This window comes from Siphateles boraxobius, unplaced genomic scaffold (genome assembly GCF_051911475.1).
Source record: "Siphateles boraxobius isolate OS27281-9 unplaced genomic scaffold, OSU_SipBor_1 30, whole genome shotgun sequence".
NCBI classification, from domain to species: Eukaryota; Metazoa; Chordata; class Actinopteri; order Cypriniformes; family Leuciscidae; genus Siphateles; species Siphateles boraxobius.
Window position 1 is genome coordinate 14088861 of NW_027508920.1, and position 22770 is coordinate 14111630.

Here is a 22770-nt window from a genome sequence, read left to right on the forward strand (position 1 = left end):
CTTGCGGTTAACTCTCTTGAGGTTAACGCCGTTGAGGTTAACTCCAGTCGAAACGTAGAAACATGTGTCCCGTAAAAGAGTATAACAGGCTACTTGTTTTTTAATTATTTTATTTTTTTAAATTAATAAATCTATTTATTTATTTGCTTTGTCATTAAAAAATGTAATTTAAAGCACCTGCAACAACAAAATGCAAAAAAATAAATAAAGGGGTAATAATACGTTTGCGAGTTCACTGTATGCCACGGATGGAATAAAGGTGAAGCGAGGATTCGTGCAAGAAATGAAGGATCCTTTAATTAAGTGGTCAAATAAAACAAAAATACCCGAGGAAGAAAACAAGACAGGCATCTCAAAATTTGACTTTATCAGGAAACCCAGATACACGGGTTGACAAACCAGCACAGGACTCCAAACACAGGGAGACTAAATAGGGAAGCAAACAAAAGAGGCTAAAGAGGAAAGCAGGGCAAATTAATCATTAAATAGGTAACAAGATAGGAGGAGATAGACAATTGACAGGAGAGCACATGGCACAAGGAAACACATGACAAGCCATGTGCTCACAACAGATAGGATTATAATATGACGAGCATATGACAAACCGGAAGTGTCAGAGCTCTGTCACCAAACCAAGATATAAACTAGACAGTAGTGACAGAACCCTAACACTGGAGATATCGTCTCGGTTACATATGGTAACCCTCGTTCCCTGAGGGAGGGAACGGAGACGTAGGTCATGACTGACCAATAGGAATCTCGCTAGAGAGGCCAATCTACTTCGAGTGAAACTAAAACAAGCCAATACACATTGGCGTGCAATCATTTGCAACAGCTGTGCACCCTCGCAGCGCGGGTATTTAACAAGCAGCTGGTGCGATTGCACACTAGTTTTTTGCTGAGGAGCCAAGCCTGAAAAAGCTGGCCGCCCCAGCGGGCGGCAGCAGATGTGGCGACGGGACCTACGTCTCCGTTCCCTCCCTCAGGGAACGAGGGTTAGCATATGTAACCGAGACGTTCCCTATCGGTCAGTCACTACAACGTAGGTCATGACTGACCAATAGGAATCCCTACCAAAGCGCCACAGCTGCTGCACCCCATCCAGCGCCCCCATGCAAGCCTCTACACCTTCTTGCCTGGAAGGACGATAGGCGGAGGCCTACACAGAGTGAGTCTGACACTGTTGTTCCGTGATAACCCATACAGTTAGATATTGGATAACACTGGGAAAGCGTGCCCTTTCTGTTTAGGAAGCCACTTCTTCAAAGAGTTATGTGGAAATGCATATGGACTAGCCCGAAGGCTGTACTGCATATGAAATAATGGGTGACTTAGCCCAAGGGAAAGACACGGGCTTCCGATAGGAGCAGCCGTGGAATATACACATATGGGATCCCCGTAGGGTCACACATATGGAACCCAGCCCAGATCCGGTTCTCAAGGATTCAGCGGATAAGGGCCTGGCGCCGGACGCTCCGCCAAGTCCGGGTCGAGGGGTTATGGAGGACTCGACAGGTTTTACTCTGGAGCAATAAGGGTGCACAGTAGGGTGCAGCAAGCCGACAGAGCCAGACCTCTCAGTGCTTCTACCCGTCTAGGGTGAGAACACTGGAGGAGACCGGCTCTACACGTAGGCTATAGTATCTAGCGACACGCCCAGCCCGCAGCTCTACAGATATCTGTTAGCGAGGAGCCACGTGCCAGTGCCCAGGAGGATGCAACGCCTCTCGTGGAGTGTGCATGCAACCTGAGCCGGCAGGGCACGCCTTGTGCTTGGTAAGCCAAGGCGATGGTATCCACTATCCAGTGGGCCATCCTCTGCTTGGAGACAGCCTTTCCCTTTTGCTGACTCTGTAGCAGACAAAGAGCTGGTCTGAGGTCCTGACGCTTTGAGTTCTGTCCACGTACATACGCAGAGCGCGAACGGGACAGAGCAAAGCCAGGGCTGGGTCTGCCTCCTCCAAAGGCAGCGCTTGCAGGTTCACTACCTGGTCTTTGAAGGGAGTGGTAGGAACCTTGGGCACATAGCCAGGCCGGGGTCTTAGTACCACGTGGCTGTCACCCGGCCCGAACTCTAGGCACGATTCGTCGACCGAAAATGCGTGCAGGTCTCCTACCCTCTTGATAGAGGCCAGTGCAACCAGCAGCAAAGTCTTCATTGAAAGAAGCTTTAAGTCTACTGACTGCAGAGGCTCAAAGGGAACATCCTGAAGTGCTCGAAGCACCAGGGAAAGATCCCAAGAGGGTATGGAGGGGGGTCGAGGAGGATTTAATCGTCTCGCCCCCCTAAGAAACCTGACGACCAGGTCGTGCTTTCCAACTGCTTTGCCATCTATGTGGTCGTGATAAGCTGAAATAGTGGCAGCATGTACTTTGAGGATGGAGGGAGACAGTCTACGCTCCAACCCCTGCTGCAAGAAGGAAAGCACAGACCCTATCGGACATCTTCGGGGGTCTTCTCGGCGAGAATTTCACCACTCGACGAACAGGTTCCACTTCAGGGCGTAAACACGTCTCGTGGACGGCGCCCGTGCTGAAGTGATGGTGTTAAGTACCTCAGGGGGTAAGTCACCTAAAACCTCCGCGTCCCATCCAGGGACCAGACATGGAGTTTCCAGAGGTCTGGACGCGGGTGCCATAGGGTGCCCCGTCTCTGAGTCGGAAGGTCCTTCCTCAGAGGAATGGGCCAGGGAGGGACTGTCACAAGGAGCATGAGTTCTGGGAACCAAGTCCGGGTGGGCCAATAGGGAGCCACCAGAAGGACCTGCTCCTCGTCCTCCCTGACTTTGCACAGTGTCTGCGCAAGTAGGCTCACTGGGGGAAACGCATATTTGCGAATGTGCCAGTGCGTCCGTGCCGAGTGTTCCCTCAGTAAGGGAGTAAAACAGCTGGCAGTGGGAGGTCTCTGAGGAGGCAAACAGGTCTACCTGAGCCTCCCCGAACTCTCTCCAGATCAGCTGAACCGCCTGGGGGTGGAGTCGCCATTCTCCCGGGAGCACAGCTCGTGATAGCTCGTCGGCCACACGGTTGAGCAAGCCGGGGACATACATGGCTCGAAGCGACCTCAGATGCTTCTGACTCCAGAGGAGGAGATGGCGGGCGAGTTGCGACATGCGACGGGAGCGTAGACCACCTTGACAATTGATGTACGCAACGGTCGCAATGTTGTCCGTACGGACCAGCACGTCCCTGCCCTGTAGCCGTCTTTTCAAGCATGTCAGGGCGAGATGTACTGCTAGCAACTCGAGGCAGTTGATGTGCCAACGCAGTTGAGGGTCCGTCCACACCCCTGACACTGCATGCCCGTTGTACGTGGCACCCCAGCCGGTGGCAGAGGCATCTGTGAATACCACAGCATGCCTGGACACCTGTTCCAAGGGGACTCCTGCCCGCAGGAACGAGGGATCTGACCACGGGCTGAAGGTCTGGCGGCACTCCGGTGTGATTGCCACCCGGTGAGTGCCATGATGCCACGCCCATCTCGGGACTCGGCCGTGAAGCCAGTGCTGAAGCGGTCTCATATGTAGCAGGCCGAGCGGGGTTACCGCTGATGCTGCTGCCATATGCCCCAGGAGCCTCTGAAAGAGTTTCAGTGGGACCGCTGTCCTGCCCTTGAACGTGTTCAAGCAGTTCAGCACCGACTGAGCACGCTGCTCTGTGAGGCGCGCTGTCTGGGCGACCGAATCCAACTCCATACCGAGAAAAGAGATCCTCTGCACAGGGGAGAGTTTGCTCTTTTCCCAGTTGACCTGAAGACCCAACTGGCTGAGGTGCCTGAGCACTAGGTCCCTGTGTTCGCATAGCTGATCTCGAGAGGGGGCTAGTATGAGCCAGTCGTCGAGATAGTTGAGGATGCGAACGCCCTGTTCTCTCATGGGAACAAGGGCCCCCTCCGTGACTTTCGTGAAGACACGGGGGGACAGGGACAGCCCGAAGGGTAGGACTTTGTACTGATATGCTCGACCCTCGAACGCAAAGCGCAGAAATGGCATGTGTCGAGGAAGAATCGAGACATGAAAGTACGCGTCCTTCAGGTCGATCGCTGCAAACCAATCTTGGGGACGGATGCATTCGAAAATGCGTCTCTGCGTGAGCATTTTGAACGGTAGCTTGTGGAGGCTCCGATTCAAAACTCGCAGATCCAAGATCGGTCGTGACCCACCACCTTTCTTGGGTACAATGAAGTAGGGACTGTAGTGCCCTGACCTCATATCGGCTGGAGGGACCGGCTCTATCGCATCCTTCGCCAGTAGGACTGCGATCTCCGCACGCAAGACATGGGCATCGGCTGCTCTCACTGTAGTGGAGTGGATGGCCCGAAACTTGGGGGGACGCCTGGCGAACTGAATCGCATAGCCGAGCCTGATGGTTCGAATGAGCCAGCGAGACGGCCTGGGGAGCGCTAACCAGGCTCGCAGAGACTGTACAAGTGGGACCAAAGGAACCGTAGGCGTACCCGGAGTGGGGCAGCGAGGTGGAACACAGGGACGCGGCTCGGGAGGCTCTCTCTGGGAGGCGGCCCGTAGCGGGTTCTGAGTGTGCTGTGCAGCACTTACCTGGTTCCACGGGGCAGGAGGTGCGGGAGGCGGCTCGGTGGCGTTCTCGGACCGTACGCAGCTGCCGGCTGGCGATAGAAGAGGCGGATGAGAGTGGTAAGGATTCCGACCCCCCACTGCTCTCCGGGCCCTCTTCGGACCCAGAGATGATAGAAACTGCTCTTTTATTGAAAATTTGGGTACCGCTGGTTTTAAGGCCAGCGGCGGAACACAAACAAAACGAAACAAAGGATTTTCCACCCGGCCCTCTTCCGGGGGAGGGAGCGATGCAGTCATCGTCTCCTGGAGAGCAGTCCCTTCCACCTCTGGGTCGCCCGTCCTAGGGCCGCTTACCTTTGGCTTTGCCGCCCCTCTTGGCGGGGGCCAGGACGGGCGGGGCGCCCTGCCTGCGACTGGCTCCACGGTGCCTCTTGGATGGAGGCTGCTGCTGCGGCGCGGGAGCAGGGGCAGACGCAGGCGGACGCCCACGGCGACGAGCAGACCGAGGAGCCGCGGGCGGTGGGGTGGAGGCAGCAGCTGACCGCCGCGGCAGGATGTGTTTAATGGCCTCAGTCTGCTTCTGTACAGCCGAGAACTGCTGGGCGAAGTTCTCGACCGCGTCGCCGAAGAGGCCAGTCTGGGACACGGGGGAGTTAAGGAACCTGATCTTGTCGGTCTCCCGCATGTCAGCCAGACACAGCCAGAGGTGGCGTTCCTGGACCACTAGTGTGGACATCGCACGACCCACTGACCGCGCAGTGACCTTCGTCGCACGAAGCGCGAGGTCAGTTGCGGTACGAAGTTCTTGGAGAACTTGTGGATCATGACCACCCTCGTGCAGGTCCTTCAGTGCCTTGGCCTGATGAACCTGCAACAACGCCATTGCGTGCATGGCAGAGGCAGCTTCCCCACAGGCCTTGTAAGCCTTGCCGGTCAGGTCCGACGAGTACTTACAGGCACGGGAAGGAAGACACGGTTCTCCAAGCCAAGTGGAGTTAGGGCACAGTTGCATAGCAACGGCCCGTTCCACTGGCGGGATACGCGCGTATCCCTTAGCTGCCCCGCCATCAAGGGTGGTGAGGGAGGAGGAGCCACCGAGACGGTTTCTGGCAGTAAAAGGTGCCGTCCACGTCCCTGTGAGCTCCTCATGCACTTCCGGGAAGAAAGGCACTGGGGTGGGTTGCTGAGAACCAGCGCGCGCCACCCCGAGATACCAATCGTCCAACCTCGAGGGCTCGGGACACGGTGGAGGGTTCCACACGAGCCCGATCCTGTTGGCGGCCCGGGAAAGCATGGCCATCATCTCCGGGTCCGACTCGGGCACCGCTGACACACCTGAAGGAGGCAGCGACTCCGAGCCGTCGTCCGCGGAGAGGTCTGACCCACCCTCCGATGCAGCGATCGACATCTGGTCGTCGCAGGGAGCGCCGAACGAAACGACTGGTACACATCTCGAGGATGGTCCAGAACGTTCCGTTGGCAGCTCAACTGGTTGCGGAGCATGAGAGGAGTGAGGGTTCCTAGGGGGTTGGTTCCCCGAAGGAAGCGCGCTCACTGTAATCCTCAGGTCACCCGTGTCACTGCCCGTAGCAACCCGCGAAGGGGAGTTGGAACGAGGTGCAGGCACGGGGACTCCGCCCCTTTGCAGGAACGTGAGTCTCGACCTCAGCTCCGAGATGGTCATCTTCCCACAATGAGTACATGACTCATCCACGAACGCTGCCTGTGCGTGTTCGAGGCCCAGACACACAAGGCAGCGATCGTGACCATCCCGCGACCCCAGGTAACGACCGCATCCAGAAACACACAGATAGAATGTCATCTTGGAAAAGACGCAAACTATCTGTGTAAGCTCTTTTAGAGACTGCTCTCCTTGGTGCTGAAGCACGCAGGGGAACGGCCACGGCGAACACAGACAGGAATGTGCACCTGTCTGTGCGCGATTCTCTCTCGCTGGTCTTACCAGCCGTGAAAACGGCCGTTGAGCGCTTTAATCGCGCAACTTACCAGCCGTAAAAACGGCCGTTGAGCGCTTTAACCGCGCACCTTACCAGCCGGGAAAACAGCTTTTTTGTTTGCTCAGTTTTAAAACAACAAACAAAGAAGAGAGAGAGAGAAGAGAAAAAGACCGCTCACGCTGCTGTGCCGTCACGCCCGCACCAAAGTGGAGAGATCCAGAAGAGGCTTGCTTTCAAATTCACTCTGTTCAGCATACGAAGTGCTTGGCTCCGAAGCAAAAAGCTAGTGTGCAATCGCACCAGCTGCTTGTTAAATACCCGCGCTGCGAGGCTGCACAGCTGTTGCAAATGATTGCACGCCAATGTGTATTGGATTGTTTTAGTTTCACTCGAAGTAGATTGGCCTCTCTAGCGAGATTCCTATTGGTCAGTCATGACCTACGTTGTAGTGACTGACCGATAGGGAACTTTTGCTAACAGTGTATTTTGTGTTCAGTGTATTTGATTTGGAAATGTATCTCAGCAATTGGGGGAAACTGTGCCAATTCAGACGGCTGCTGAATGAAAGTTCCCCAAAACGGGCATTCGGGTTATACAGTCATGGTCAGAATTATTGGCACCCTTGGTAAATATAATCAAAGATGGCTGTACAATTAAATCTGCATTGTTTATCCTTTTGATTTTTCATTCAAAAAATGTTACTGAAGTAACTTTTAAGTAAGTAAAAGAATTGAAAGTGGGGGGGAAATCACATTATGAAATAAATGTTTTTCTCCAAAACACATTGGTCACAATTATTGGGACCCTTTTATTAAATACTTGATCTAATGCCTGATCAGGTTTGAGAAAACCTGACAAGAGATCAGAGGTGATTACTCCTTACAGAATCTTTCCAGATCTTACAGATTCCGAACTTTATGTTGGTGCTTCTTCTAGTCAGTTCACCCCACCTATTTTCTATAGGGTTCAGGTCAGGGGATTAGGATGGCCATGGCAGAAGCTTAATTTTGTGTTCAGTGACTCATTTTTGTGTCTAAACTAGATTTAAAATCTAGTTTAAATCGAGACTAAAAACACATCTCTCGGTTTATCGTCTCATCCGAAGGACGGTGCTTTTGACAGTATAGTGTCCCCATCACTATATTGGGGCGTTAGGACCCACACAGACCACAGGGTGAGCGCCCCCTGCTGGCCTTACTGACACCTCTTCCAGCAGCAACCAGGTTTTCCGAGGAGGTCTCCCATCCAGGTACTGACCAGGGTCAACCTTGCCTAGCTTCAGTGGGCAACCAGTCTTGAGCTACAGGGTGATATGGCTGCTGGCATGGTAGAATCTATGATGCTATGAATCAGAACAAGAAGTCCAGGACCTCCAGCAGAAAAATAAGCCCACAACATTAAAGATCCAGCAGTATATTTAACCGTAGGCATGGGGTACTTTCTTTTTTTTTTCCATGTTTGCACCAAACCCATCTAGTGTGTTTGCTGCCAAAAATCTATTTTTATATGTCTCACAACTGAATATGCTGGCGTTTGTTCTTAGATGAGTGGGGAGGATTTTCCTTGAAACCCTCCCCAAAAACTTGTGCTGATGTATTTCTTTAGGCTTTCTGACACCAAGACTCAACTTATCTCTGCAGTTCTCCAGCTGTGATCCTTGCAGAGTCTTTGGCCACTCAAACTTAACTCCTCACCATGCATTAGGACGATATAGACACAAGTCCTCTTCCAGGCAGATTGCGTGCATGGCAGAGGCAGCTTCCCCACAGGCCTTGTAAGCCTTGCCGGTCAGGTCCGACGAGTACTTACAGGCACGGGAAGGAAGACACGGTTCTCCAAGCCAAGTGGAGTTAGGGCACAGTTGCATAGCAACGGCCCGTTCCACTGGCGGGATACGCGCGTATCCCTTAGCTGCCCCGCCATCAAGGGTGGTGAGGGAGGAGGAGCCACAGAGACGGTTTCTGGCAGTAAAAGGTGCCGTCCACGTCCCTGTGAGCTCCTCATGCACTTCCGGGAAGAAAGGCACTGGGGTGGGTTGCTGAGAACCAGCGCGCGCCACCCCGAGATACCAATCGTCCAACCTCGAGGGCTCGGGACACGGTGGAGGGTTCCACACGAGCCCGATCCTGTTGGCGGCCCGGGAAAGCATGGCCATCATCTCCGGGTCCGACTCGGGCACCGCTGACACACCTGAAGGAGGCAGCGACTCCGAGCCGTCGTCCGCGGAGAGGTCTGACCCACCCTCCGATGCAGCGATCGACATCTGGTCGTCGCAGGGAGCGCCGAACGAAACGACTGGTACACATCTCGAGGATGGTCCAGAACGTTCCGTTGGCAGCTCAACTGGTTGCGGAGCATGAGAGGAGTGAGGGTTCCTAGGGGGTTGGTTCCCCGAAGGAAGCGCGCTCACTGTAATCCTCAGGTCACCCGTGTCACTGCCCGTAGCAACCCGCGAAGGGGAGTTGGAACGAGGTGCAGGCACGGGGACTCCGCCCCTTTGCAGGAACGTGAGTCTCGACCTCAGCTCCGAGATGGTCATCTTCCCACAATGAGTACATGACTCATCCACGAACGCTGCCTGTGCGTGTTCGAGGCCCAGACACACAAGGCAGCGATCGTGACCATCCCGCGACCCCAGGTAACGACCGCATCCAGAAACACACAGATAGAATGTCATCTTGGAAAAGACGCAAACTATCTGTGTAAGCTCTTTTAGAGACTGCTCTCCTTGGTGCTGAAGCACGCAGGGGAACGGCCACGGCGAACACAGACAGGAATGTGCACCTGTCTGTGCGCGATTCTCTCTCGCTGGTCTTACCAGCCGTGAAAACGGCCGTTGAGCGCTTTAATCGCGCAACTTACCAGCCGTAAAAACGGCCGTTGAGCGCTTTAACCGCGCACCTTACCAGCCGGGAAAACAGCTTTTTTGTTTGCTCAGTTTTAAAACAACAAACAAAGAAGAGAGAGAGAGAAGAGAAAAAGACCGCTCACGCTGCTGTGCCGTCACGCCCGCACCAAAGTGGAGAGATCCAGAAGAGGCTTGCTTTCAAATTCACTCTGTTCAGCATACGAAGTGCTTGGCTCCGAAGCAAAAAGCTAGTGTGCAATCGCACCAGCTGCTTGTTAAATACCCGCGCTGCGAGGCTGCACAGCTGTTGCAAATGATTGCACGCCAATGTGTATTGGATTGTTTTAGTTTCACTCGAAGTAGATTGGCCTCTCTAGCGAGATTCCTATTGGTCAGTCATGACCTACGTTGTAGTGACTGACCGATAGGGAACTTTTGCTAACAGTGTATTTTGTGTTCAGTGTATTTGATTTGGAAATGTATCTCAGCAATTGGGGGAAACTGTGCCAATTCAGACGGCTGCTGAATGAAAGTTCCCCAAAACAGGCATTCGGGTTATACAGTCATGGTCAGAATTATTGGCACCCTTGGTAAATATAATCAAAGATGGCTGTACAATTAAATCTGCATTGTTTATCCTTTTGATTTTTCATTCAAAAAATGTTACTGAAGTAACTTTTAAGTAAGTAAAAGAATTGAAAGTGGGGGGGAAATCACATTATGAAATAAATGTTTTTCTCCAAAACACATTGGTCACAATTATTGGGACCCTTTTATTAAATACTTGATCTAATGCCTGATCAGGTTTGAGAAAACCTGACAAGAGATCAGAGGTGATTACTCCTTACAGAATCTTTCCAGATCTTACAGATTCCGAACTTTATGTTGGTGCTTCTTCTAGTCAGTTCACCCCACCTATTTTCTATAGGGTTCAGGTCAGGGGATTAGGATGGCCATGGCAGAAGCTTAATTTTGTGTTCAGTGACTCATTTTTGTGTCTAAACTAGATTTAAAATCTAGTTTAAATCGAGACTAAAAACACATCTCTCGGTTTATCGTCTCATCCGAAGGACGGTGCTTTTGACAGTATAGTGTCCCCATCACTATATTGGGGCGTTAGGACCCACACAGACCACAGGGTGAGCGCCCCCTGCTGGCCTTACTGACACCTCTTCCAGCAGCAACCAGGTTTTCCGAGGAGGTCTCCCATCCAGGTACTGACCAGGGTCAACCTTGCCTAGCTTCAGTGGGCAACCAGTCTTGAGCTACAGGGTGATATGGCTGCTGGCATGGTAGAATCTATGATGCTATGAATCAGAACAAGAAGTCCAGGACCTCCAGCAGAAAAATAAGCCCACAACATTAAAGATCCAGCAGTATATTTAACCGTAGGCATGGGGTACTTTCTTTTTTTTTTCCATGTTTGCACCAAACCCATCTAGTGTGTTTGCTGCCAAAAATCTATTTTTATATGTCTCACAACTGAATATGCTGGAGTTTGTTCTTAGATGAGTGGGGAGGATTTTCCTTGAAACCCTCCCCAAAAACTTGTGCTGATGTATTTCTTTAGGCTTTCTGACACCAAGACTCAACTTATCTCTGCAGTTCTCCAGCTGTGATCCTTGCAGAGTCTTTGGCCACTCAAACTTAACTCCTCACCATGCATTAGGACGATATAGACACAAGTCCTCTTCCAGGCAGATTTGTAACATCTTTAGTTGATTGGAACTTTTTAATTATTTCCCCAATGGTGGAAATGGAAATGCACATCCGAACTATATTCTTTGCTTTTACTCATTGTGATGGATGATTAAGGGAATTTGGCCTTTGTGTTTTCTCATCCTATTTATACTCCTTTGAAACAACAAGTTCAAGACAATTTCATGTTCCTGGTTACCCTGGTGTGTTAAAAATGTAAATATGAATGGGAATATACTTCAGAGATATTGTAATAGAAAATTGGTGCCAATAATTGTGGCCAACATGTTTTTTAAAAAAAAAACATTTCAAAGTGTGATTTTCTCCCCACCTTCAATTCTTTTACTTCAATGAAAAGTTAGATTTTTGCAAAAAAAAAAAAATGAATGAAAGATCAATAAGATAAACAATGCAGATTTATTTTACAGCCATTTTTGTTTATATTTACCAAGGGTGTCAATAATGCTGACCATGACTATGGCTTACATGCATAAAAAGTCACAATGAGGATTTATGAAAGCTTAAAAGACTGCATATAATTGGCTATTTTTATATTGATGTCTGTTCTATCTTCAATTTAATATTTTAATAACTTTATTACTTTTAAATACCTATTTAAGACGGTTCAAAACTTAAGACCTGCATAATCACTTCAATCAAGATGACTGCAAAAAATTAATTTCTTCCTCAGTATTTACACAAGTGTTGTTTTGTATCAAACTTGACTTTATGCTTAAAACAAGAAACAAATATCTGCCAATAAGGTAAGCAAAATAAACTTAACTCCCTTAAAATTAAGTTTATTTTCCTGACCGCACTTTTTTTGTCATAAACCTAAACTCGCTTAATTTTGATCAGTTTTTCAGAAAACAAGACTTAAAATCTTAAGTAATTTTGCTTCTCAAGAATGTTAAGATAGTTTTAAACGAGACCAAGACAAACATACTGAGTAGGAAAATAATGTTTTGCAGTGAAGGATCAAAACAGATTGTGTTCATGCGTATAAGTCAAATTAAAACATGATTTTATTGGTTCCTATACACTTAATATCCCTGCTCAACAGAAATATACAAATAAACAATGGGCCCTTTCCATAATTCTGGGATTGGAATGCGGAAGTAAACTATACTTTCTGGGGCAATTAAGAAAACTGATAAATATTCTATTGAAATTGCATACGGCAACCAGAGATGATACTTACACTTTTTTTCTTCTCGCCAGAGGAGTGGGGTGGTCGGTCTTGATGTGTCCCAGTGGAGAGGTTCATCTCTATTGTCCTTTGATGGGGCCAACTGTTCATCTCCCACTGCACCCCTGCTAATGGACCCTAACACACACACAGGACACCAGCTCTACCCGGTCAGTTCATCACGCTCACTCACACACACACACACACACAGATTCCACTCATGGTCTTTTGTGGTATGATCAAGTTGCAGAGTTCAATCTGCAGACTTTTTGTGCACCGTAAAATTAGTGTGAGACTCCCTATCAAATCCCCGATGCATACTCACAGAATCAGGGCCGTAGCACCAAATTTTGGGCCCTGGGTACAAACCATCTTGCTGGGCCCCCATACCAAATATCATAGTGATACCAGTGGGTTGGGGTATTGCATTTTTATCATAAAAACACTTAAAATGTAAACAAAATAAGCCACACTCTGATTAATATTTTTTTGTTTTATTGTCAAAAGTACTACTTACTGAGATGACAAAAGGTCTAGCAGGTCCAAACCTGGACTAAATCAAATATACTGTAAAGCAGTTCTGAACAATTACCATACCAAATGAGAAAAACTTTTCCATTTCAAATAGCACTGCTATTATGCTATTATGGGGGGCATGTGTCTCATGTTTTGGAAACTTTTCATACATTTTTTTTCCATCTGTTGTTTGCTGTTTTAAGCCCATCTTTGCTATTTAGTGCACTTTTTGATGGTGCTTTCTGCTCATGAGAGAAGAGCAGCCATGGGATGCAGTATAGAGCTTTTGCACTTTCAATATATATAAGCCAATCTCTTCTGATTTTCTCACGGCCATTAGCGGACTTTGCATACTGTAGGTAAGTTGGGAATGGTTTGCCCTCCATATCTTTAGGTGTGATATTTCCAATACCAGGTTTTGCTCCACCTTCACTGGCTAGCATTTGAACAATAGTTTTCCTCTGCTTATCAGTAAGAGTTGTTGGCCATAATCCTGGGTCCTCTGACAATCCCTCACCAGTATCCCTAAGTCTCTCATTCTCTTCTCTTTCCTCTTCAGCTCTGTCCTCCTGCTCCTGACTACCTTCATCACATTCTTCACTTTCCCTCTCATCACTTATATGAATATCAACCTCATCTTCTATTTCTGCCTCTGCTACAAGAGGAAATAATTACAGTTTAAAGTTTCAATGTGTACAATAACAATGTACCCATTTTGCTTATTTCCTCTTATAACACTTAATTAATAATTACTAAGTGTTAAAACAGGCAATTCCGCTAAAAGCTCACCTTGTCTCACTGTCACATTCACCTCACTGTCACTGCTTTCACCTGGCCATGATGAGGGGCCTGCTGCTGCAGCAGGGTCTGAAACTGAAATATATGGATTCAACAAGGTATTCAAACAATACCTTTTTTTAAAGTGTAGGCTAAGTACAAGTTAATTGATGATTATTTGTCTGTTTAAAATAAATGCAGACTATAGAATCACAGGGTACACTAACCGCCAAACTAGACATTCAGTCAGTTACGTTTTAAAATAAGTCATTTTCAATCATTAAGATGTGCATTAAACTGAGAACAATCCTGTACTTTAATGTAAGAGCGTGGGCGAGCTAATTTGCATAACAATGCGGTAAAATAGGCGCTAACGATCTGTGTTTTCGCGGGTGTTAGATTTTGACAACGGAGGGAAATATGCAACTGGGACAACTGCAGCAGAAGAGGAGACAAGCTGCGCCGCTGCCTGGAGTGGCAGTGTGTTGAGCTCCCAGCTCCGCCTCCGTCTGCTTCTCACTCCCTGTTATTTACCCAGAAACATTGTTTGCTCGCTATGTAGGGGTGTGATACTATAAAGTATTGGTATATTATTCAAATAGAGTACGAACATAAATGTATGCTATTCTACCTGGAGTAGATATTTATGTTAAAACAACAATGTCAATGCTCGATGATGCATTTGCAGCTCACCTTTCTTTTCAAAAAACTGAGAGAGCAACTGCTTGCCCTCATTTGCCTTTCTCTCTTTAATCTTATTTTCTTTTCGTTTTTGAGCCCCTGATTTTCCTTTCTTAAGGAAAGACATCCCCTGTAGTTCCTAACACGGCTCACTCCAGCTCCTGTCTAATCAACTGATTCACCGCGGGTCCGCAGCAGAAGCACCTGACCTGCGGGTCGTACCATTTACATTGATTCGAGAGGGGTGGTGGGGCCCTGCACAGCATGAAAAAGACTTTTTTTTGTACCAAACCAGTGCCTGACTTCAAGTTTAGTTTTCCACAGGAACTTTTTTATTTGTAAATTAATGCTATACAAATGTTAGTGCATTTATATGCATGTATAGAAAACTGACTTCTAAGGGCCCCCCCCCCCGCCTCGGGCCCTGGGTACTCGGTACCCTTTACCCCCCCAGTCCGACGCCCCTGCACAGAATGATCCCAGTCCAAAATCCCACAGCATTCCCTTATAAAACTGTGCCTAAGTACACTGATCCTTGGGCTTGTCCTGATCACACCCCTGCCCTGCCGAGAACGCCAGCCAGAAGTCCAACCAATCCCAGATCATGGATCTCCCAGCACCCTCACCCCTGTTGAGTGATCTGGAGTTTCTCTTGGAAGCATCACCGCAAAAAGTTCCTCTGGCCAACTTAAACACACATTGCTAAGCATAAGATATTAGGTATGTTCATCATGAACACAACAAATAAGCTAAGAAAATAGTATAATAAGGCTTACTAAGTTAAAACAGAAAATGGTCACTGAGGAAATCAGCATAGATAAACAAACAGCGATTGGACCGTGGGATCCATGTTTGTGCCATTACGACAAGATTGTTACGACACTCTTATAAATAAAGGTTCTTTATTGGCATCTATGGTTCAAATGAAGCACCTTTAAAGAGGCAATATTATGCCCTTTTACAAAGTCTTGATTTTGTATTTGGTGTCTACTAGAATAGGTTTTCATGCTTGAATGTTCAAAAACCACGTTATTTTTCACATATTTTACATGTATGCAGCACCTCTCTTCCAAGCCTGTCAGTAACACTCTGTTAAGTTCCGGTCTCTATGAAGCACCTCTTTCAGAAAAGTGCAAAGTGGCTTGATTGGTCAGCTTTGTTAGTTGTTCAGGTTGGTTGTGATTGGACAACCGCTTCGAACTTGTTATGGAAATTTTACCATAACCTTGAGTTTCAACACACTACTAATGTGTGTATGCCCTGGGCCAGAATTATTTAAATGAGGAATACTGTGATGTTTTTGTTCCCGGAAGAAAACTTAAGACTACAATGGCGGTGTTTCAGGGAGTTCAGAAACAGTGACACAGATATAGAAAATAACTCTCTTTGGAGTGACTTTGTGCTTTGTCAGCAACATTACATACTAAATACCCTAATAGGATCCCTTTAGCATTGAAATATCTCCACTGCACAAAAGGTTATTTATAATGGAAAAAAGTACTTTTTAATGATTAAATTCTTCTTCAAACTAAGAAGAAATGGTTGGTTTAAGAACTGGTCACATTGGGAACCTATTGGTAACTTTCCTTTTAAACGTGAATAAGCAGCCCACTCAGACAACATCTCATTTTGCCCTGAAATCCAAGACAATTCCAGAATCTGGAACTCATACTCGTACTGATACTGAAATTTAAATAAGATAATGAACCATTTAACCCAATGTTTCTTTTCTGGACTCACTGAAATTCATAGCTGATACAAACTGTTCTCTGCACATTTCGCTTCATCGAATCTTTTGGAGCTGTACACTGAAATATAAAATCTGAAAAGATGATTAGTTTCACCTTGAAGTAATGTATTATCTCCATATTTCTTCCAGAGGGCATCACTTTATGTTTCTCCAGCAGTCCCCGCAGCAGCAGGATCTAGTGTATCTTCAGGAGGATCATCAGAAACATCCCATGTACAGCCCAACCCTCCTCCCTTCGCTCCCCTCTACAACCCGCTACCCTACAAGACCTCCAGCTTCTCAGCTTAGAACATCTGGATCCAGACCTAAGACATTTACACTGCACTCCCCTTAAACACAACATGAAATCAAAATGGACTGTTTGCTATCTGAATAAATGTCCCTGGTCTTATTGTGCAAGATTCATCATGAATGTTATTCTCAAGTAAAACTGGTTGTTTTCATTCAAAATTCTTTTTACTTTCTTTACCTCTGTAACCATTTTTTCTTCTGCTGCAAGCCTGTGCAGATGAGAAAAATAATATTAACTAATTGTATTTATCTACATTTCATGATCAAACCTTGAAGGACATTCAGCTATATGTTTTCCACAATATAGATATTTACTGAAGAAATGCATTGCTAATTCCGTTTCATATTTAAAGTCTTTAAAGTTATATTAAGATGCAGATTTAAAGTCTATTTCTGACTATGGCTGCAGAATATACAGTAAATATATCACATTATAACAGGGCTAATTTAAAAAAAATGTACACAAAGGACTAATTACAATCAGTTGTAGACTATGACTCAGTTTGAACTAACTTCACCACTGACTAACTTTAATTAGCTCATTAATCTTTTTTATTCTCCCAAACTTCAAAATCAGTCATTTATTTCATCCGCTTGAGAACTTGAGGGATAGAACCAGACCTTCAAAATTCTAATTTAGATGTTTGTATATGATGTGTAAATGTTTCTTTTGATAAAAGTGAATTGATGTTTCTATGTAATGCTTTATGTCTTTTATACTTAAAAATATGATACTTTAATTTTGTGCTTAAGTCAGGGCATTTCCCCCATGTTTAAGAAGAAGTTCATATTTTATACAAAAGGTTATGTACCCTACTTGGCAGTAAAATAAAAAATCCAAAGTTTGCTTATGCTTACATGATTTTTCTACTGCACTATACAATGATTTAAAACTACTGTACTATATCCACACTGAAACTCCATGGTTTATTAGTAAATATTTTTGCCTCAATGCCTGGATGTCTAATCAAAGAATTCTAATCAAATAATAATGAAGTGACTCAAAATAACTGCATTTAAGAATATATTACATTTTGAGAGTTCAGAGACTAAAAAACAGAACTAAAAAAAAAGTCATCAGGTTTTCTGTTATATGAATCTTCTTGTTCAATGTGATTTTTCCTCTTTGCATTGGTGATGCAGTGGAGAGAGTAAACGAGGGTGACTCTCACACTAAGAGGCTGATTACATTTGTTTTATATCAGGAATAAAAAGATCTGTGAAACTTCGGAATGCTGTCCTGTTCTTCTAAAATCTCAGTAATTGCAATATTTCAACTCCTGCCGTGATCATGTAAAGTCTTCAAATATGCCCTATGTGAAAAGATAACAGAAACGGACAGGATGGTTTGCGTCATTTTTTCGCTCTTTTTTTACGGCTGAAGTTGAAATATATTTATGTTATAGCGTATGCTTTATGGTTTATTTCTGATGAAAGACATACATGTTCTAAATAAGCACACATTATCCTGTTATTTTTTGCATACTTTGCGTTGCAAGAAAATACAGGACTATTTACATTTACTCGATAAAGGAGTTTTAATTAGCCTATACAAATAATTTTAGGCTCATCCTAAATTAATGAATCAAAAGTGATAGCTTTGCAGGAGCAATATGACAGGAATAGTTGGCACAAAATAAAATTCTGTCATTTACGTATCTCTCCAAACCTTAAAGGTCATGTTTGTCTAATTTCAACCAGCTTTGTTACAATGTTGGTAGTATATGTAAATGATGTGTACTCTTACCACATGTTATACCTACACTCAGACCTCCCGGTTTAATTTTCAGTTAAAGTCCACCAGATGACGTCTTTTGACTGCTCCATGGCTTTTCTTCAACCTATAGTTTGTACTTCTGCATTTGTCCTCTAGCACTGCCCACGGACAGTCGGATAGAGTTTCCCTACCTTTTTAGGAAAAAGGGAACACCCCAGTCCCTTTTCTGTTTCCTCTAGCCATGAATAGCACCCATTATTTCCACTTAAACAGACTATTTTAAATGTTGATCAAGCAATCTCATTGGCCGCAGAATCAGCAGTGGCCAATCAGCTTGTGTCGTGTAGAAAATAATGTGATTGCTGGCAGATTGCATGTAAAGTATCTAACAGCCTACACCATCTACAGTTTTATGATATGCCCCTGTAATAATAATCAAAAAAGCAATAAAAGTTGTTGGTGTTTTACTGCCATAGTCATTTCAGCTGGAAACTGCAGGGATTGTATGTATAGGTATGTTTTTGGAGTTTTGCAAAAATGTTGGTATAAGAACATTTTTTCCAATTAGCCTATGATGCCATGATATAGCTTCAAAAGAGTTGTATAAACTATACTTTTAAGAGCTTTTATGATCTCTTTCCCACTCACATCACACATGGCCGCTTGGTCAGGACTTCTTGGTGTCACAGGGTGCAGCTTTAGCATAAATTTACGAAATGCAGGTCACCATTGTTTTCAATGAAAAACATTTTGAAACCTTCTCGATACACACTACACAGACATGATGAGCATGGGAATTTTAAGGTCATGCTGAAATTTTTTATTGGGGTATAACCCATTTGTATATTCTATAATATAAAACCAGAATCTCGAAATTATGTTAATTATGGTAATAACACCTCAGATTTGATCATGAAATGGCATTGGCTATGTGTCTCATGACCAACTGGGTAATGCTAAAGTTCGGGTATATCTTTTGAATGAGATATGTCTGCATTGTGTATTCGTTCACAGAGCGGGATCATTTTCAGAGATTCATTGTGTGTTCCATTTGTCTTTGGAAGTAGGAAATTCCTAGTTCTCAGTAGGAATGCCCCTTCAGGTAGGAGTTGTGAATGGGAATCCAATATGGCTGCTCAGCGCATCAACCGTAGTGAAACAGTATAGTGTTATTAGCACTTCTGTTTGTCTGTTTCTCAATAACCTCAATAAATAGTACTATCCCAACTATATTTGTGGACATGATACTTAAGGATAATCCTTGCAAATTACCGCTTTGAATTACAATAGGGCAAGAACAAAAAAGTTGGATTTGCTTGGATTTGTATATTTGAGAATTTCGACCTATATGTAGTGGAATGTGGTCAACTCGGGTGTGACGTCATTCCCAGCTCAGACATCCTTCTTTCAAAGTAAATGTAACACAGCATGAGTCTGTTCTTCACATAAAGATAGTGTGGCTTCAGAAGACTTGGAATGCAGTCCGAGTTGTTTGCAATACGTTTATACTGTTTTTTGGTCAGTTTTATACCTGTGGCTGAATTCTTATTTGCATGTTACGTGTTTTATATTGTTGAGAAATGGTTAGGTTTAGGTGCTCCAAAATATTTATGAAAGAATAAATGTTTATAAAAATAATTTCTACTGAAAGCAATGGAGTACCCTGCACGTCAAAAAATAATGCTAAAGATGCCCTGTGAGTTAAAAATTGACACCCAATGGTCCTGTCCAAGCGTCCATTCTGTACGAGTTGGAAGTCTGAACGAGTGGGTGAAACAGAATGTTAATTTGAAATGGTACAGAAATGGAAACTAATGTAACATTAAATACCAAACAACAGCAACAGATCCAAACCACAATACCTTGTTAACTCTGAAACTTTATACACCAAAACTGGGACACTGCCAACAGCAGATTCATTGATCTTGATTCGGGAAACAAGTAACAGAGACACTCCTGGATGGAAACATGAATTTAATGAACTACAGTAACACATCTTGGCAGAACGTGTTTGAAATGTGTGCTGACATACCAGCCAAATCCAATTAATATACCGAAATCACCGGGCTCGCTTTGTCTGCAGCATGTGTTTCAGCGCTGCGATTAGGTTAATAGGAACTGCATGTGTGTTCCCTGTCATTTGGATGATGTTTATGTGGATATATGAGACGTTTTTGCCTCTGATTGGGTAAGTTTCTCTTCAAACACTGTTCTGAGCTGCACAGCGTCATCTTCATTGTCGGCAGTCTTTTACAGCTTTCACTGTGGAATGGAGAGAACAGGCCTTGACACAAAATAGGAGTCTAGATTAAAGATCACTGAGGAGAACATGAGGGAGAGAATGAGAGAGAAACTGAGTGAGAGGGTGAGGATCATGCCAGGGCAAACATGACTGTCATAGCCTGACGTTGGGACATTTGGCTTGGGAATGAGAATACATTCCTAACACTCTGGATGATGGGTGGAGTAAATATTATTTTTACAACCCTAAAAATAGTAATTAATTATCAGAAACTCTCACACCACAGAGAAATATAACAAGATCCTTTTCCTCAATAATACTGGCCAGTATTTTCAAATAAACCTCAATGCAAATACATAATTTATTTCTTGACATGATTTCTTGTCTACACATAATTATACATACATCAAAAATTGGAACAGGAGGATGATGATGATGATGATGTGTCATTAGTATATTATTAAGATAAATAAATAGCTAATTTAGGGGTAAACTTATCCCAGTTGCAGAATTTATTACATCCGTGTTGTGAATTTGGCCCTTTTTCTTTAATTTCTTTCCCTTTTTTGTACTGTACGTCAAGATACTCTGGCACTTGAAGGCTTTTCTGTAAACTTTGAAATATCCTCCATGGCCAATCCAGAAAAGAAGTATTCCATTTCCAATCCCTTTTCTGCTGCCAGATTGGGACTGGTAGAACAGACGTATCCTGTTGAGATCTTGCAGAGACGTTTTAGACATCTTCGAGACTTACCCCTTCCAGCCTTCGCTAAAGTCCAACCACTTATTCTTATTGGTGCAGACTACCCACACCTGATAAATCCAATTGATCAGGTGTATTTCGGGCCTCCTAAATCCCCAGCCGCAATCCAGACCAGGCTAGGCTGGGTACTTCAAGGCCCAATACCGATTCCTAACACTGATGAGATACAGTGTCTTTTTGCCATCGCTGATCCACTAGAAGAACTTCGCCATGATGTGGAGAAATTATGGAAAGTAGACATCCTCCCTTTCAGAAATGAGAAAGTCATTAATAGGTCCAAGCAGGACCAAGAAGCTATGGACTTGTTGGCCTCCAAGTCTAAAAGAGTTGATGTGGATGGTGCGCAAAGATATGCCACGCCGTTATTGCGTGCTGCTTCCGCCATAAGGTTACGAGCTTCATCAAACTCCAGTTTCGTCAGTGCCCAGTGGCAATTAGTGGGGATATTAAATCTATGTTCCATCAAGTTAGGCTACTTCCAGAAGACCGTTCTCTTCTACGCTTCTTGTGGTGCAATAGGAAAAAAGTCAAATCCATCTGACATCTACGAATGGCAAGTTTTCCCCTTTGGCATAGTATGTAGTCCATGTTGTGCAACATATGCTCTACAAAGGCATGTCCATGATCACCAAGAAGGATATGAAGATATAGTGAGTTCTGTACTTCAGTCATTCTATGTGGACAACTGTTTAGAGAGTTTCCCAAATGTGCAAAATGCTAAGAGCTTCCTAGACCGAATGCGTTCTTTACTGATGAGTGGAGGATTTGAAATCAGACAGTGGGGAAGTAACCAGCCTGATGTTGTCAGACATCTTCCTCCTGAAGCCAGGTGAAAGTGCTGAACTGTGGATCAATCAAGACCGTTTGGATCCTAAAGAAGGAGCTCTGGGTCTGAGTTGGCACTGTCCCTCTTATTCACTAGGGTATCGATCCCAAACTGTGGAGTATAAAACAACAACCCTGCGCAATATATATAAAGTCCTCGCTAGTCAGTATGACCCCTTGGGTTACATAACCCGCGGGCTTTACAACGCGGGCTAAAGTCATCATACAACAATGCTTGATGAAGTCCTGGGGCTGGGATGATCCCCTTCTGCCAAATCCCATTCAGCAGGCCTGGAAGGCTTGGAAAACAGAGCTCCCTGACCTGTCATTGATACAGCTTCCTCGTTGTTATTTAACTTTACCTTCTAACCAAATCACATCCAGAGAGTTGCATATTTTTTGCGACGCCTCAGAGAGCGCACATAGGTCAGTAGCCTATTTGCGAATGGAAACTGACAAGGGTGGGGTACATACTTCCTTCATCATGGCAAGATTTCAAATTGCCCCCAAAAGGGAAATATCCATCCCTCGTCTTGAACTTTGCTCTGCTCTAACAGGTGCACAGCTTTGTAAACTCCTGCAGAATGAATTGACTCATCCTTTGACAAATATTGTCCTATGGTCCGAATCGACAAATGTCTTGTCTTGGCTGGATTCCCTCTCCTGCCGCTACAAAGTTTTTGTAGCTAATAGAGTCACTGAAATCCTGGAACTGACTGATCCCTCTTGGAGGTATATTCCTTCTGCACAGAATCCAGCAGATGATATTACGAGAGGCAAAACTCTTGTAGAGCTAGCCAAACCTGATCATAGATGGCGACAAGGTCCAACGTTTCTGAAATTTCTTCCACATGAATGGCCCAAAAATCTAGTATCTAGACCTGCTAATCCTGATTCTGAGCTCCGCAAACCACTCTTTTGTGGGTTAACACAATTGGATATTGCACTCCCAGAACCTTCCTGTTTCAAATCATGGTCAG

The 22770-nt window shown here is 45.2% G+C and overlaps 1 protein-coding gene across 1 annotated transcript in view; it reads left to right on the top strand.

Annotated features, from left to right (window-relative positions):
- LOC143757284 (transmembrane protein 255B) overlaps positions 1 to 17472 on the top strand; it is a 56066-nt gene extending 38594 nt beyond the window's left edge. The window contains exons 8-9 of the mRNA XM_077248312.1: positions 12261 to 12398; positions 16082 to 17472. Coding sequence (XP_077104427.1) covers positions 12261 to 12398; positions 16082 to 16240 — 297 coding nt within the window. The 3' untranslated portion in view covers positions 16241 to 17472. The remainder of the gene's footprint in view (positions 1 to 12260; positions 12399 to 16081) is intronic.
- Positions 17473 to 22770: the final 5298 nt, after the last annotated feature.